The sequence below is a fragment of the Pollicipes pollicipes genome, unplaced genomic scaffold (assembly GCF_011947565.3).
Source record: "Pollicipes pollicipes isolate AB1234 unplaced genomic scaffold, Ppol_2.1 Scaffold_2555;HRSCAF=2994_pilon_pilon_pilon, whole genome shotgun sequence".
Classification (NCBI taxonomy): Eukaryota; Metazoa; Arthropoda; class Thecostraca; order Pollicipedomorpha; family Pollicipedidae; genus Pollicipes; species Pollicipes pollicipes.
The window spans coordinates 37,394,057-37,410,455 of NW_023596136.1; the positions used below are offsets into that span (position 1 = coordinate 37,394,057).

General features: G+C 51.0%; 1 protein-coding gene across 1 annotated transcript; it reads right to left on the reverse strand.

Moving 5' to 3' along the window:
* Positions 1-280: 280 nt before the first annotated feature.
* Positions 281-1,874, reverse strand: LOC119100918 (keratin-associated protein 6-2-like). Its single transcript, XM_037224123.1, has 2 exons — positions 1,403-1,874; positions 281-357 (listed from the first exon to the last, which is right to left on the reverse strand). Exons 1-2 carry the CDS (start codon positions 1,872-1,874, stop codon positions 281-283), a joined length of 549 nt encoding a protein of 182 aa, XP_037080018.1.
* Between the last annotated feature and the right edge of the window lie 14,525 nt (positions 1,875-16,399).

Sequence of the window (16,399 nt, forward strand, 5' to 3'; positions counted from 1 at the left end):
CATGGTGCCGTGCTATTGAGCTTAATCACACGCGTCACGTACACATGAAAGGTCAAGGACCACGTAGGCGCGAGGCTTTTCAGACCAATCTCGGCAAGCAAATTGTTCCTCTTGTGCCCTGGGGCCTGCGCTTGAGGCAGGGCTTTTTGTTTCGTGGCGCTAACGCTAGACTGCGGGCGCATTGGCCTCGGCAGGGTAATTGGAGAACTTCATTTTTCGTCACGGTCGCGCTTTGCGCTGGGTGACAGCCGCTTGAAAAAGGCTTCAAGCTCACTCATCCTCACACCTGCAGCAAATCCCCGACGTCAATCACCTCGCCCGGCCCCTGACACCAGGCCACGTGCCCGCATCCAGCACCTATCGGCGCGAATTCCGGTTGGACTCAGTCATGCCGTGCAGCAGACGCCGCGTCAGTGATAGCGACGCATCCGCGACGCAGTGGCGCAAGGGTGCGGCGGCCAACGCTCGCTGGCCGCCTCCGCGCGACACGCACGCGCCTGAGTCACCGGCCGGGCGGCGGCCCGGGCCCAGGTGTCGGGCCAAACGTCGAGAGCGGGCGCAATCTGACCCGGGAGGTCGCCCCCGCCTCGGATCCGGCGGGGGCGCTGACCTGCGCTGCGTGGGTCGGAACCGACTTAAACCACTGTTGAGGATTCGCTGACGGCCTTGGTGGGCTGTGAGTAATGCACGGTGGTGGTCATTTACCGCAGCGCGGTACGGGCGCCCGGTAAGTATGACAAGAATGTATGATACATGGATGCGGGCACTTGGTGTAACAAAGCCATTCACTCTGTAATAACGACGTGAAACGTGTATTTACGGACAATGGCAGGAGATAAAATGCCGCCCAGCGTCCTTGTGGCAAAGCAAAATATGTGGACATTTCCAGCGCTTATTACTCAGCACCCGCAGGGCTCGATGGGAAGAGATAAAGTGCCGTGCCTCCAGGCTGGTTCAGCCCTCCATCAATCTGTCTCCATCATCTGAGCGCTCTTCCCGCTCCGCTTGTGACAAGACTATATCAATGCTCATGCATGTCCGTATTGCGGCGTGTCACGGCCCACCCGTGAACACCCACCTGCTCAACCTGGGCCAGTCTTCCGAAGGCACGAGCGCGTGGGGATATGCCGGAGCCCCCGCCACAGCCGACGCCGACTGAAATCCCTGATGCGCCCAACGGCGTACGGTAATGCAGCGGCGACATCCGCAATATCCGACGTCAGTCAGCACGCGCGACAGCGGACGTGCGGCACCTGCGCCAGCGCACGTGCGGTACCCGATCCCGCGCCTGTTTACCGCTACTTAGCGGCCAATGAAACCGGAGCGGGCCGCCGCCACGCACCCCGCCGGGAGTGTTGTCTCTGGGCACGCTGGGGAGACGCGAGACGCCGTCTGCAAACACCGGCGCCGCCGGCCGCCGCGTGCCGCTCCCGGCGCGTGCCGTAGACCTGGGCTCTGCGCCTGCCGTAGGCTTGGCCCCTGCGCGTGCCGTAGGCCTGGCCTCTGTGCGTGCCGTAGGCCTGGCCTCTGCGCGTGCCGTCGACCTGGGCTCTGCGCGTGCCGTAGGCCTGGCCTCTGCGCGCGCCGTAGGCCTGGCCTCTGTGCGTGCTGTAGACCTGGCCTCGGTGCGTGCCGTAGGCCTGGCCTCTGCGCGTGCCGTAGGCCTGGCCTCTGCGCGTGCCGTAGGCCTGGCCTCTGCGCGTGCCGTAGGCCTGGCCTCTGCGCGTGCCGTAGGCCTGGCCTCTGTGCGTGCTGTAGACCTGGCCTCGGCGCGTGCCGTAGGCCTGGCCTCTGCGCGTGCCGTGGGCCTGGCCTCGGCGCGTGCCGTAGACCTGGCCTTTGCGCGTGTTGGCAACGGGCCAGGATGGTGCCATTGCCTTTTTTCTGATAAGAATTAGTTTCTGCTGGAATTACCGTGCACATACCCTAGAGCACATATTTCCATCGGCATGTATGTCAACATAGAGGCGGAGCGTAGCCGTAATTCAACGCTTCATCCATGTTGTTTGGGTCATTTTTCGATGTCCCGTGACAATCTCTCGATGCGATTGGCACAGTCCGTGTCTAGAGTCAATAACAACTGCGTCACTCTCGAAGTTATCATCGATGCGCCGCCAGCGTCTGCCAGCAGCGCTGGTGCCAAAGACAGCACCTTGGTCGTCACGCACCGCCTCCGGAGCCTCCGTTCCCACGCCCGAACGCGGCTCCGTGACAGTCACGTCACACAATGGTGTAACACCCCACGGCGTGTGTACAACCGACGCACGAACAACCTGCGCGTGACGCGCAAATGACGCGGTGACGTCACTCGGCGCTGATTGGCCACGCTCAATTTGCGGTAATGGCGCCGGCCGGTATCCAAACTGAGATAATGCGCGCCGTATTTGTTCGCGCGTCGACAAACCTGGCGCGGGAACTGGGGCGATTCGACGCGGGCCATTTGGCGCTGCAAGATGCATCGCCGTAATGGATGCCCCTGTTTTCTACAGGCTTAGTGCTGTTCGCGCCGCAGTTGCCGCATTCGAAAATTGCGTTACTGTGTTTGCACGGCGGACGTGCATCGAGAAGGCCGCCATTTGTCTATGGGTGGCGACGTCAGTCCGTCGCATTGGCGCAGGTCAGCCTGCGAAGCTCATCGCCTGTACCGCACGTCACTCCATGCGACGGCTTCTGACGACCCCGGGCCTCTGCCAGTCAAAACCGCCGGCGCGGCGACGTTGCAGGCGAATCGCCGGTTTTCGTATACCACCAGCCCCATATTGTTCGGGCTGAGCAGAGTTGGGCATGATTTTACCGTTCGATCAATCGGCCACCGCATCCTTGGCAGCCGGCGGGAGGCCTCCAGCGCTCTTTGTGCGTGCCACACTGTCAGTGCGTCGTTACCAGACCACTTGTGACTTTTATGGCGGCAAGTTTTTACCAGACGCGGCACTTCAACGGCGCTGGGAGCGTCAGGCGGCGGACAGAAACGCTGCTCTACACCTGGGCGTCCCGCTCTGTCGACACGGCGAGGCGAGTGAAAACAACAGTTGGGGGCGTGCCTGAACCGTTGCATAATGGAGCGTGTCCTTGTGGAGTGCAGGGGATCCGACGTCGATCCGTTGTTGCAGGCTAAAAAGGGAAAAATCATGACAACGGTGAAAATAGAAAATTGGGAAATACGAACTTAAAAATGACAAAATAGCTCACGCGTTTCCATCAATAAATGCAACGCACTGAAGGGTTATTTTGTAACTAAACGTTTGGGAGGTTGTGGTGAATATGTTCCCATTCATGTGGCATGTGTTTCTTCGCCCATCCGGACTTTGCACTGCAGTAGTTGTGCCAAGCTTTGTTGTTGGCACTAGCCCAAAGAAATGTAAATAAACTGTGGGATAGTTCCACGATTATAACAGTTCTTTAGACGACAGTGTCATGGTGCCGTAAACCGAAGACAGAAGTGCAGCAGTGGCAACTGGGTCGAAGTCCGCTTTGGGGAATAAAAGACGAAGACACGTTCTCGGAAAGCTCTACAAAGCTCGAAAAGTTTGCTTGGTAGGACAGGACTAACGACACAACAAAGATTACTCTTAATATAACGACAGTGTCTATATATCGCGTGCTTTTTAAAAAAGGTGAGATAGTACTTATCAAAACAAAGGTGACTGCTCCACACTAGCCCACACTGTATAAACGAGCCAAACTGCGCGTGGGCGCAGCACCGGCACAAAGACCGAGCGGAATAAGTTGGAAGACCTGTTGTTGTGCCCCGCGCCGTCTGAGCAACAACTGCCGAATTGCGTGACAGCGGCGTCTTGGCGTAATTGATCGCCGCCGAGACAGGTGCGCTGCTGCGAGTCATCAGCGCTCACGGTAGCGGCGAGGTCTCGCGCGCATCGCCTCGCCGCCCGAGCCCGCGCCGGTGATCTGTGGTCCGTGTGCGTGCCGCGCGGCGAGTGGGTTGCGCTCCCAGCCGACCGCCCGTCGGGAGACGAGGTGTTTGGAGCGGGGGCTCTGGGCAATGTAAATGGGATTTTCGTCGTGCGTGTTAACGCGCGAGCTTGGCGGAAATAATCTGGGCAAAAGCTGTGCAAACTTGCGTGATAGATTCTGGTTGCAATTATTACTTGTGTGACGGCAGTGACAGTTGCCTTTTCCCTTTCTTAAAGTATAATCGTGTAAGCGTTGCATTGGCCGATCATTTCTGATCGCAGTAATCCACACATTTGTATTGAATTTTCCGCTTTGAGCCTCGTCTGGCCGAGTATTCGGGAGTATCTCTTGCTTAGTATAGCACAGCCGTAGCAACCACGGAGCTTGATTAAGACGATTGTAGGGTATCGTGGGATCAAAGCCGGTTTTTACGCAGCACTGTTACACGCTACGCCAAAGTTCCGAATCATTCGAGAAGGTTCGGGCCGCTCCCAATGCATAACAAATTCCAGCCATGCACCAAAGCAACGCTTGGCTGACTCCTCATGTGATTTCATGTTACATTTTTAATTCATGATATAATTTGCGATTAAAATTTTTCAGTCCTACTGCCCATTCCGAGCGGTTAATGGCTCCAAAAATTGTGTGATTCATTGTGCATATGACGATCAGCAAACTTTCAGTGGCCCATCATTCCCCTGATACTACCGTCGCCTGATACTACCATGATACCATACCCTCGCCTGGTGCTGCCGTGATATCATACCATCGCCTGATGCTACCGTGACACCAAACCATCGCCTGATGTTGCCGTGATATCATACCATCACCTGATGCTACCGCGACACCAAACCATCGCCTGGTGTTGCCGTGATATCATACCATCACCTGATGCTACCGTGACACCAAACCATCGCCTGATGCTGCCATCGCGTTATGCTTCAGTTGTGAGAGGTGGCATAGCACAAGTCAGCACAATAATTTGAACTTTCTTCGCTGATGTGGCATTTAATGTGGCATCGGTATTTAAGGGGTTTCCTGCACACCCCTAAACGTCTATTGGCCTCATGTCGCACCGCTGGAGCAATGGGATTCTAGAGCCCCTCCTAACCACACATGGAAGCATGCTATAATTTAAGGGAATTTTCATCCACGACAAAGCTACTTGATAGTTATTCCTTTTATAAAAAGGAAGCCCATCATTACTGGCCGGATGCGCTATTGTTTGGCCAAAATACGGCAATGAATGTTATGGTGCATTCGGATGTTGTCATCAGCGCCTGAAGAATGATGGACAAATTTTCGCAATGCAAAGATGTAACGAAACTGATATCGCGACAGCCCCATTATAGCACACACCAGGAACCAGTAACTACAGTACGTGACCGTGTATCGCTCCCGCTGGACTTCCCACCACTCTTCGCTGCCGGACAACGACCCACCTGATGACCATGTAGACTTCGGCAAAGCTTGTTCTGCAGGACTTGACGAAATAGGCGCGGCCTTCTGCCTCCTTCAGCTCTTCCTGTGCAAACAAAACACGGAACAAAAAGCGCCGCCGAACCTTCGGCAAAAATGGAGCTCCAGGGAACCACCACCGCCAAATACGCCAACACCCGGCCTGCGTTTTTGCGGTCACTCCCAAAGCCTTGGCGCTTCCGGCCAACTGCGTGGCCCGCGCGATGCCATCGGGCAGCCCTGAATGAAGCTAACGTGAGTCATTCTCTGAGCCCCCCCCCCCATCAGGGACGTACGTAGGAATTTATCATACGCACAGACCCGGTATTTTTGTGCTGGTATTTAATCGAGCACATATAAGCACATCGCAGGACATATCGCGCAGGTAAGCATTTGAACAATTTGATGAGGGACACGAGCTTATTACGTGCATGCGCCCGGCACCCCCCCCCCCCCCCACCCCCCCACCCCTCACTCATCCCACGGTGTTGGAGGCAGCCCGGCGGCACGTGTCAGCAGTGTGCCTGGACTGGTTGCCTGGGACGAAGCCCACAGGCACGGCGCGCCAGTGTGGTTGTTTACCGTCCGCGCGGTTGCGTGCTGCACAGGTCGTGTGTTGCGATCTCCGCTGCCTCCGCTGACCCTCCGCTGATCCTCCCCTTACTGGTCGACATTGTTGGCTTTGGCGGACGCTGTGAGCTCAAAAACGCCGCAAAATGCTCGCGGATGCTGGCGGTAAATGACGAGACGGCAATGCCACAGTGGAAGTTAGTTGCGTCATCACGTGGTAAATCTCACTTGAAAACCATGCCTGAGATGTCTTTCCCATCAAGGGACCTCAGAAAAGTGTCCGGCTGATTTTGGTGAAAGAGGTTTGGACGAAAACCTGCGTCTAGAGCTAGCTTTCTTAATTGGACCAAGATGGGCCCAATGACAGTAGAACATGAGGATACAAAATGGAGTAAATTTACACTCTGACCCATTAAGATGAAGCGTTCAGATCTACTGTGTTATGTTCAAGTTGATGTTTTAATTATAGTAAGTTCAAAGACTGTATGGATGCTATTTTTGTGCCCGTGGTGGATACATTTTGAAATCCCCGTTGAGCCAATAAAGTTGAACTAACTTATGCTCAAGCCCCTATTTTCCCCGGATTTCGGTCACTTTGATTTGCGTACCTGGTGTCAGCACTGAAATGCATAAGAAAGTATTGGTCGGTTCCAGAACTGCCCTCCTTGTATATGCTTTACATCCGCCTCTGTCACTGCAGTTTTCCATGGTCATGACAAATGGCTGCTTGTGATAAGGATGGTGATACGGAAATCTATTTCAGCTGCCCATTTACTTTCAGCGTCACGAAGTCATGTCAATGCATGTCCGTGAAAAGACCTTGCATTGTTATGACACGCCTTTCGCAAGTTAAGCGTGAAACGTTCATGGAAAATAAGTTGTATCCAAGGTTTGATAGGATGCATCAAGTTCATAACCTGGACAAATTCTAGCCTTTTAGTGCCCTAACTGAAAATTCTAGTGGCAAAATGAAAAACACTGAATCGGGGTCCATCGACCCTTGCAATGAAACTAGGGCTAAAAAGGGAGATTTAGTGTGAATTTGCCCATTGTGGAATAAGCCATGGGCATGTTGCCAAATAGCTGCTGAGAGGAAGTCGTGATCGGGCTCTGAACTCGGCCGTTTCCACCGCACCAACATGACTTCATCGCCACCGCACAACGCTGCCGGACCTGAACTAGGTCCGGTAATGTTGTTTCCAAGACCTGTTCTTTCGAACTTTTCGCCTTCAGGTACGCTGCACGCGATGTCGTGGTCGGAGCCGGTTCTTGACAGAACAGTTCTAATTTTTGTTCGGAATATTGAGTGCATGATTAGCAGCACGTGGCATCGTGTCGATTTTTCTCAGCCTTCTAATTTAGACTGAAACCCTGGTGGCTAAATTGCACCTTTCCAAAACCCGTTGACTGAAAAACGATGCGGTTTCCTCATAATTGCTGGAAACGACCCTTTTGCTGCTGCGATCACAGCTTGCCAAAAACGTCCAATTTGTCATTTGATTACAGCTTTCTTTTCACACCAGTACGGCCAGCATTGCTAAATGATCGCCGAGATCGATAAGCATGCATTTTATGTCTGTTTTGATCGTAATTACACTCGCTCCTGCCTAAGGGGAGTGAGTCACGGAAGGGGACCAAATTGTAATCATATCAGGTAAATCAGCACCATTATGGTGCACCTGCACACAAACGGCTGGGAACCTGTTGCCAGCGAAAACCCGGGAGGGATCAAAAGAATGGTCCTGTGCATGTTTTCGCTACTAGCTTATGACAACTTTGGACGTGGCTGTCTCCCGTTTATTGATAATAGTCAATTTCCACCTATATTAGCGCACTTGACGGGAATCAATGTCGCGCAAAACTGCTGCGGAGCAGCGCGATAGAGCCGCCGGCGAAACGGCAGACTTGTAAAGCCGTTGACTCGGCGGCGTCGCCACGCGGAGCTCACCACTGCATCCGGATCCTGAAGGGTCAGGCGGGCGGGGTCTCGCATTAATCACGGGTCCGGGTCCGTGGCTGCCGACAGCTTCGGACCGCCAGCTGCACGGGGCGCCGCGTTTTTCTGGGCGCCTCGATAGCCTCGACCCGGGGCAGGCCAGCGAACCGAGGACGGAGCCGGCTGAATGGTGTGGTCCTCGGCGGCGGCGGCGGCGGCGCCTGCGCAGCCAGGCGACGCCGGACAAAAACAGCACAACGGAAAAACTATGCGGGCTTGGCAATTGGCTGCACCGAAGAACTCGCCAAACTCATTAGCGCGTGCATCGGACAGTAGAACGCTACGTTTTAAGCTGAAGGTTTTCCAAAAAGCTGGCTCCGGCTCCGGCTCCGGTTCCGGCAACAGTCTCAGCTTCTTCAGGCACTGTAGGGACGCGAGGGGCATGGATTGGACAATGACATAAGGGATTTGCGTTTTGTGTCATAGAGGCATACTTTCTGCATAATGAAAGCTGGACTTATCAATTTACGTATTTTCCGATGAAAGGGAGTGTCCCACCTTTTCGGGCATAATTCGAAAATATACTCTTTGAAACCTCAGGACTACATGCGTCTTGGAATAGCATTGGGTAGTGCCACTGCAGCACCGTCAATGCACAAAAATAATATTAGTTTTGATTATTTTCGAGTCCATATTACGCTGCTAACGCCTTGTAATAGCGCTGCGCCTTTTCCTGCAGTTGTCGCGACCATTGTCGTCATGACGGCCTCCGTTGCACCGCTGCTGCTGTGAATAGAAGAACGTTTGTGATTGGCCCAGTGGTGGCAAGAGCCTGCTATCGAGATGCTGCTTTATTGAAGTCTGAGCCAGTGCGTCACGTGGATCATGTAATACTGTCATTGTCAAGGGCGAAGTGCCCCTCGAAAAGAGCCACTGTGTTATACGCTCAGGGAGATATCAAAGCCATCGTTAATTATTGTTTAGTTTATTGGCATTAACATGTAATGGCCATTCTATGGCTGGGATTTGAAAGCTTCTGATACCGCTGACCATTCGCGATAAGCACCGGTTATTTTGCAATGCCACGCTGGTTCAGCACTGGTTGTTTTGCCTGCGTATTTCAAACAGCTTAAGACCGTTCCTCTCTACTTCACGTTTTATGAAATGTCTTCGTCCACCGATGGCTAACAAGTTAGCCGTACACTTGTCACCCTCCTTGGGCGATCTCTATAATGTGAAACCCATACAGTGTGAGGACAAAATACACTGCCCAATACGATAGTGATGGATGGACAGTAGTCAGTTGGTATCCAAAGGAGAAATGCCCCGCATTTGCTAGCCTCATCAATTCATTCTTTTAATTGTTAACATGATAAAGATATTTGACTGAAATGTCATAATCCCATCCGCAGAGTTTTACTCCTGTCATTTCGCATTAAGCAGTTCCTATGAAAAGAATGCTTATTGCTTCATGTCTGCACTTCGGGCGCGGTGATGGATATCAACTTTTGTTGTTGCATATCAAACTCAGCAGTGATTCTTCACAGCCTGCTTTGCCATTTAAAGCAGCGTTCCTGTTACTGTTCAGGACATGCCACCTTGCACCATTGCTCTATGGCTTGGTGAGGACCAGGATGAGGACGATCCTGCATACTGATCCTGACCCTGCTGAAATTAAAATGTAGATTTTGACAAATTATTGGGTGCTGAGTTTTATCTGACGCCCCTTTGGTGCGACACACTTGGCCGTAGGCCCAGATTTGGGTGATTTTGCTCAAACTTAGGTCCCACACTCAATCTTTGCATCTCCAGTGACGTTCCAGGCTTTTCCTCAGAACGTGTTGTTTTTCGAGAAGCCTTGCATATTTATCCTAAGCTCTGCGCAATTGCTGAGAAGGAAGCGGGGGAGGGGGGGAAGCATTCTCGTCATAAACTTCCGAGTGGGAAGATTACTTTGATCTGACGTGCTGCATTGTTGCAATCGCTTTGGGGTCAGAGTTCTTGCTCAGTCATTATTAAATTGCTTGCGATCAAAACGATCAAGTACAATAATACTTTACCAGGACTTCCCGCATCATTTTGTCGGCTTTTGCGTGAAAATGCGACTCAAGTTTTTCGTCGTGCCATGTCAGCCGTCAACAGTAACAAGTTTAGTCGTCGAGGCCATCTTGGATATACCAAAGTAGGTGCAACTGCAGGCGCAAACCAACGTTTCCTGCGAAGCTGATTATGGAAGCCCCTGTGGGCTTTGTAGTGGCAGACTAATCTGGCAAAGCGGCGCGAAATCAAGCTCAGTAAAATCATAATGCTCCCGGTGTCATGGGGCTCTCTGAACCCCCTGCGCGGCTGCAGACCAGCGCAATACGAACAACAAGGAAGCGGCGCCAAAAGCTGCCGGCACCTGCTGCACGGAACAAATCACCAGCGTTGGCGCCAGATGAAATCTCCCGCTGCACAGACGGCCGGACCTAACACAACGCCGCCGAGCATGCGCCCCGGCCGGACCTGTCGGGTTCATGCGATAGACCCGGACATTAGCCGGTGGCCGGCACCTGCAGCTGCGGCTGTTGTCCCGGCGCGTCGCGGCCAGTGGCCTGGTAATCACCGCCCGCGCACCAAACCTCAGCCGGGCAGGAAATAAGCACATTTCCACGGACCGGTGATTTACATCGCGCTAAAAACACATCTGATCCATCACAACTCTGACGGGCTATAAACCGCGCCATCTGCCCACGGGAGGGGCGCGTGCACCCTTTGCGGGGCGCCGAAAACACGTACAAACATCTCCGGCCAGATAATGGAGAAATAATGGGGGCCTGCTGGTTTGTTAGCCACCATTGGACCAGGTGGTCTGATTATTGTAAAAGACAACGGAGCGGAAATGGCTGAGCAGGTTGCATTGATTCCATGTCGTTCTGATGTGCCCGCGAAGCTAAAGGAAATATGCGCTGACGGAATGGCCTTTGGTCTGTTTCGAGCATGGGGATTTAGTTTTGCGATGTAAACCGTTGTGACAGTGCTAAGCCATCATCTCAAGGCCAGACCCGGCACTCTGAGGGAACATGATTAGGACAATGCTTAAGCGGGGATGGGACAAATTAATGAATTTTAATGTACAGGAAAACAGGGCGGAGCCATTGCAGCATACGGATCTTCTAGACAATGCCGAACTCACACGCCTGTTCGACGTCATCTTTGTTGACACGCATTCCTCGTGGTCATGGGCGTAACCGCTGTTGGGGTTGGTGTCGTCACGACCCCAGTGACCTTAAGGCACAATGGACTATTTGTTGTGTGTTTTGGCCATATGAATGCGCGCCAAAACAAAAATGACCGCAATAGCAGTTAAGGCCAGGCTGCGTATTGCGAGGAAGCATTCGTGACACAGACATTTGTGGTATTCGATGGTTTAGTTGTATGAAATGTCACCATGTCATTCTTAAATCCGCATGAGTTATTTGCCAAAAAGCACTTGATAATGTGGTTCAGTGCGATCAGATGTGTTCTTAGCGCGACTTGGTGCTAGGTTGGCTTTCGTGTGCTTGGTCTTGTTAGCTGTTCTAACTACTCTTTCCTGACGTTTCGTTAAATCTGGTAAAGCCATGGGCAAACTTGTTTTGTTTTATAAAAAAGTTTGCTTACACAGGACCATTTGTATATTTCATGCACTAAGCCACAATGGCGCTTAGGACGATGGGACTCTTCGACATCTCGAGCATATAATCGCAGCAACTTCGTGTCTCCCACGTGAGCAAATGCAAATTGATGTTGACAAAAGCGCAAGTGATATGACGTGCGGTAGCCAACACGTACATTATTTTATGCATCAGACAGCCTACAAACCTGAAACCCGGCGTCGTCTTCATTTCGGTGTGTAAGTTCGTTAAAACTCGTTTGGATGCTCCTCCGGTGCTTCGATAGAGTAACAGATAATGAGCATTGCCCGAGGCATGCAGATGGGAGCTCGACCGGCCTCCAGCGTGTCGACACCTGCGCCGACGACGTCCCTAACGAGCACGTCGACCGATCGTTCGCGGCGATGTGGCGGGATGTGCCGGCCCCTTCAGGCCCCCGACCTGTCAGAGTGGTTCGTTCAAGGTCAGCTGGCTCACAGTGTCCTATTAAAGAGGCCCCTGCCGGGCTAGTCGTGGCCTGATTCTGTTCTGGACACGCCTTACGCCTGCGCCCAATCCCTTCTCCGCAGCGCTTGAGATGGCTTAGTAAGCCAATTAGCCCGCGTCCTGTTCGTTCAGCGGGGATCGCATGCATGCAAAGCCCCAGTGCAGTAGTGCTGAACGGTAGTCGGCACGGCGGCGCGGCGCGTCTTTGCCCGCATGCAACGTGCCTGGTCCTCGTATACCTCATGACCCTCTTCGCTGTGCATGAAAAGCGCTCCTACAGGAGTGGTACGCCGGCGCCCACACTTGATTCGGCGGCTCCAAGCGACTCTGGGCGTCCAGCAAGCATGTGCAGGGCAGGTGTGCGCTGGGCGGTGCGTGTGCGCGCGCGCGTGCGGATGTGGGCTCGCCGTTTGATTATATCACCACTTTATAATTAACGCCTGCGGCTTGTCCATAAATACGGCACGCGATCCTGATGTGGCGTGATTTGTGGATCCTATTGTTCGGACTGCGCTGTTGCCGGGAGTGAGCCATTCCGGGCGGTTGCGGCGATATAATTCAGAGATTTAATTGGTAAATGCAATCTTGTCCTCGAGAGACGGAAACAAAGAGGAATGGCGGGCTTTGGCTGTTGCCATCTCGTTACCGCACCGCGGGAAGGCCCCCAGAAGAGGAGATATATCGGCGTTATCCCGGCCGTCGCCACAGTTTATGATCACACCCGGCGCGGATCAGCACGGAATCCAATTAATGCGCGCCTGCCTCGCCTGTTTAACCTTCTATTTCATCTGGACTCTTGGCCCGTTTCTATGCTGAAGCCCGGTTTACAGGTCCAGACAGTCTTGTCTTCCTCACACATACTGTTACCTGCCTAAAGCACATTTAATGTGTTGGAGAAATGAACACTCGCAAGGGTACGGGTGCACCCCCTTCCCCCCCCCCTCCCTTTCTCTGATACCACTAATTCCGTCACGGCTAACTGATTTTGGTTGGCCGATTTTTAGCCTTGCCACACTTGCTCCGAAATAATGAACTTTTTAGCTTGCCGGACCACCGACATGTTATTTCTTTCTAACGGGTCAGCAGAACGAAAACGCGAAAATCGGCGCGCTACGGCGCATTCTTGTTTCTTTTTGCAAACAGATCCACGAACTCAGTCTAGAGTTTCGGACTAGTCCGTTTTTTTTTGTTTCGAACTAGCCTGGTTCTTTTTTTAAAGCTAGTCTAGAAGTCCGGCAGGTTAAGATGGTTAATTACTGCGTATTGGCAGCGTCTGTGATCTTTGCAGAGGCCATTCAAGACAAAAGTTTCTTTCAGTTCAATTCTCCTATCTCACAAAACCATGAACCAAAGTAGTGAGAAGAGTCAGTGATTGCTTCTGGGTCATTCAATGCTAATGTCTCGTCAGTCCAAAGTCATTAACAGCCCCCGACATAGTCCCCCTACACGTGTTTATGACATACCACCATCACTATCGCCATCTTCATGCGTAAAACTTTCAAGCACAATGTCACTGAATGCCCTCAGGCGGCTTGACGTGTAAGTGAGTAGTGCCATACTTCGACCTTGACTTAGCCGAGTCTGCTTACAGAATATGAGAGGCTGCGTAGGATCAACGCAGAATCGTACTTGGCATTGTTTGGCTCCACCAGCCGGTAAAGACGTGATAGATAGCTTAAGATGTGTCAGTTTGTTGATGACGTGCAGGGCTACCTCCTCGTTTCTTCTATCTTTTGTTTTGTTTTGTTTTGTTTTAGCACATGCGGCGTGAAATTGGCATGGGTGGATCCTCCCTCGTCTCTCCTGTGGAGAGTGGCACAGCCAGCTAAGTGGTATTTGAGGGAATACTCCGCATTTGAAGATATTGAGGCAAGGATCAGGTGTGATAAGATAAGCTCACTTATAACTATAGACATATTTTTAGTGGAAAAGGCTGCTCTACACAACACAAGTTCTCTTGTTAGTGCAGTATGCTTTTCAATGCGCGATTCTTTAATTGCGTCATCGTACCTAGTTCAACATTGGTTGAGAGCCAATTGGCAGCCGTTATATCTGGAAACCGTGCTCCCGAATTCGAGATATAAACTACTCAATAATTGTATTTTGCTTGGCCTTAATCGCCGCATGATCAATTCAGTGGCAGGGTTTGAATGATGTTATTATGGCGTCATGGATGCCTGGGTGACCTTCAAATAGGTTTCTCGAAATTATTTCTACATCTTCGCCGGCATATGGCCCGGAAACTAGTACGGCTTAGCTCTCAAAGGGAATGTTCCACATTTGTATGACGTTTTGAACTGAAATAGCCATCTTGAGGACATTTTGATACAGTTCACGGACATGTTTTGTAAGACCCAAACGCTCTGGTTCTGGCTCTGGCTCTGGTTCTGGTCTGGAGTTACACACCCGCAAAGTACGAAAGGTCTTACTTAGAGTCTATTTCAAAATCGCCTCCTGATTAATGACGCCATAGAAGCGTCATCAGATCCCCGCGATATTACAGGCTGTTTTTTGTTTATGGTCAAAACAGCATGGCCACTGCTACATTCGCCAAGGCAATGATACTGAACATGTGGTACAGTCTGCGGAAGATGATTCACTGTTAGTAAGATTTGACTGCTGAATGCGTGTCGCGAACACAAGCGTGAGCATTTTCGAGTTGTGCGATATTCGTCGTGAACGGGTCATTTTCCCTTATTTCTAGGCCACAGGTCAATGTCATAAGAAAGAACGCCACTGTCTGCAAAAAAGTACGGAACCCAAAACATAGGCACTCTCCAGAAGTTACAAAGAAGAAGACGCGATGGCAAAACTGTCTTTTTTCTTCTACTGGCGTTTGTTTTCTTCTTCTTCTAACATATTTCTTACACACAGCTCTGTTGACGCCTTGTGTACCGGAGCACAGACATTGCATGGGCTAATCGGTTAGCAAGGTATTATGAAATAAGGGAAACATTACAGTAATTTTGAATATATATTTGTCCAAGCACTTCACTCATGTGGTACGACAAATTTAAATCTTCGGCAAAAATTGTGTTTTACAAGAAGAACCTCTTGAGCCGCATTGCCATAAGCCCCCGTTGGGGCTTCGTTTCTAAAGGAAGTAACTGTGAAGCTCGGTGTTGTGACTGAAGATCTGTGCGGAAATTGTGAGAAAACCTGCAGTTTGATAGTCCCGCGAGCTGTGCAAATGTGAGATCACACTTATTTGACAAAGGAATGTAAATCGGGGGCTCAAAATGCGTGTGATCACTGGTGATGTGCACCAGTAGTTTGTATTGGTATTGGTGTGATGGGAAGTGTGCGTACGAGGTTTGTTCTTCTGAGAGAGAACATTGTTTTGGTATTCTTCAGTTTACTGACTCCCAACAAAATGTGATATATTGATGTTTGATATATTGATGCCTATTGATTTTGATGCCTACCTCTGCCTTTATGTTTGTGTTTGAACATGACAAAGGAATACTGGCAAGCTGAGAGAAACACTAGTACTTACGCTGGAGGGGTGTACAAAGGCAAGTACTGGTACTGGCACTTCATTATAATCTTGCCAACATTGTGAACCTATTGAGGCATTACAGCACGTAATTAATCTATTGCATGTCATTATATCAGCAATGCATTTTGGCGGTAGGGGCTGTTGTGTACAATTCATTAATGGGCATGCTCAGTATAGGCTCACATTACTTAACTTTGCGGAACTGTCTTTCCCTAGAGAATTATGATAATTTAGAGCTTTATTATTACTAACGCACATTGTACTGTCTACAAATCTTGTATGCAGGCGAGCATTGCTCCTGAGTAATCAATGTCATAGTCACTGCAACTTGCGTGGGATGCTGGGTGCTGAGAAAGGTGGAAAAGGTTTGCAGTTGGTGTCTTGGGGAGCACTTAATAATATGTTTATCATGAGCCTTGTGTGCACTGGCAGCTTCACCGCTTTCTTGCATTTTCCCCATCCAACCATAACTACATGCACTTTTCATGGCTCCAGCCTTGTGCAAGGTCAGCATGTTTGCAGTATCATTTCACCACATGTAAAATTATCCTGTTTTTTTTTTAGTAAAGCAGCCTGATGGCTGCAGCATGTTGCATGACCGTGGATGTGAGAGATGTGTTTGCATCTTTCTCACCTCCGTTTTCTGGATTCCCGAAGCAGGCTGACCAAGTGATGCCACTTATTGGTGGTCTGCTTTGCTGAAAATAAGTTGTATGTTCTATCATGTGTTTTTGGTGTCATATGTCAGATGGAAAGTCAGTACAAGAGTGCATGCTTGACCCATCTTTTCGTGCTGGAATTTATTATGACAACAGCATTGAGTGCAGTCGAAAAGCCATATTGTTGATCATCATGTCATGCCACAATACAGCACCGAGATAGTGCCACAATGAAGCTATTGGC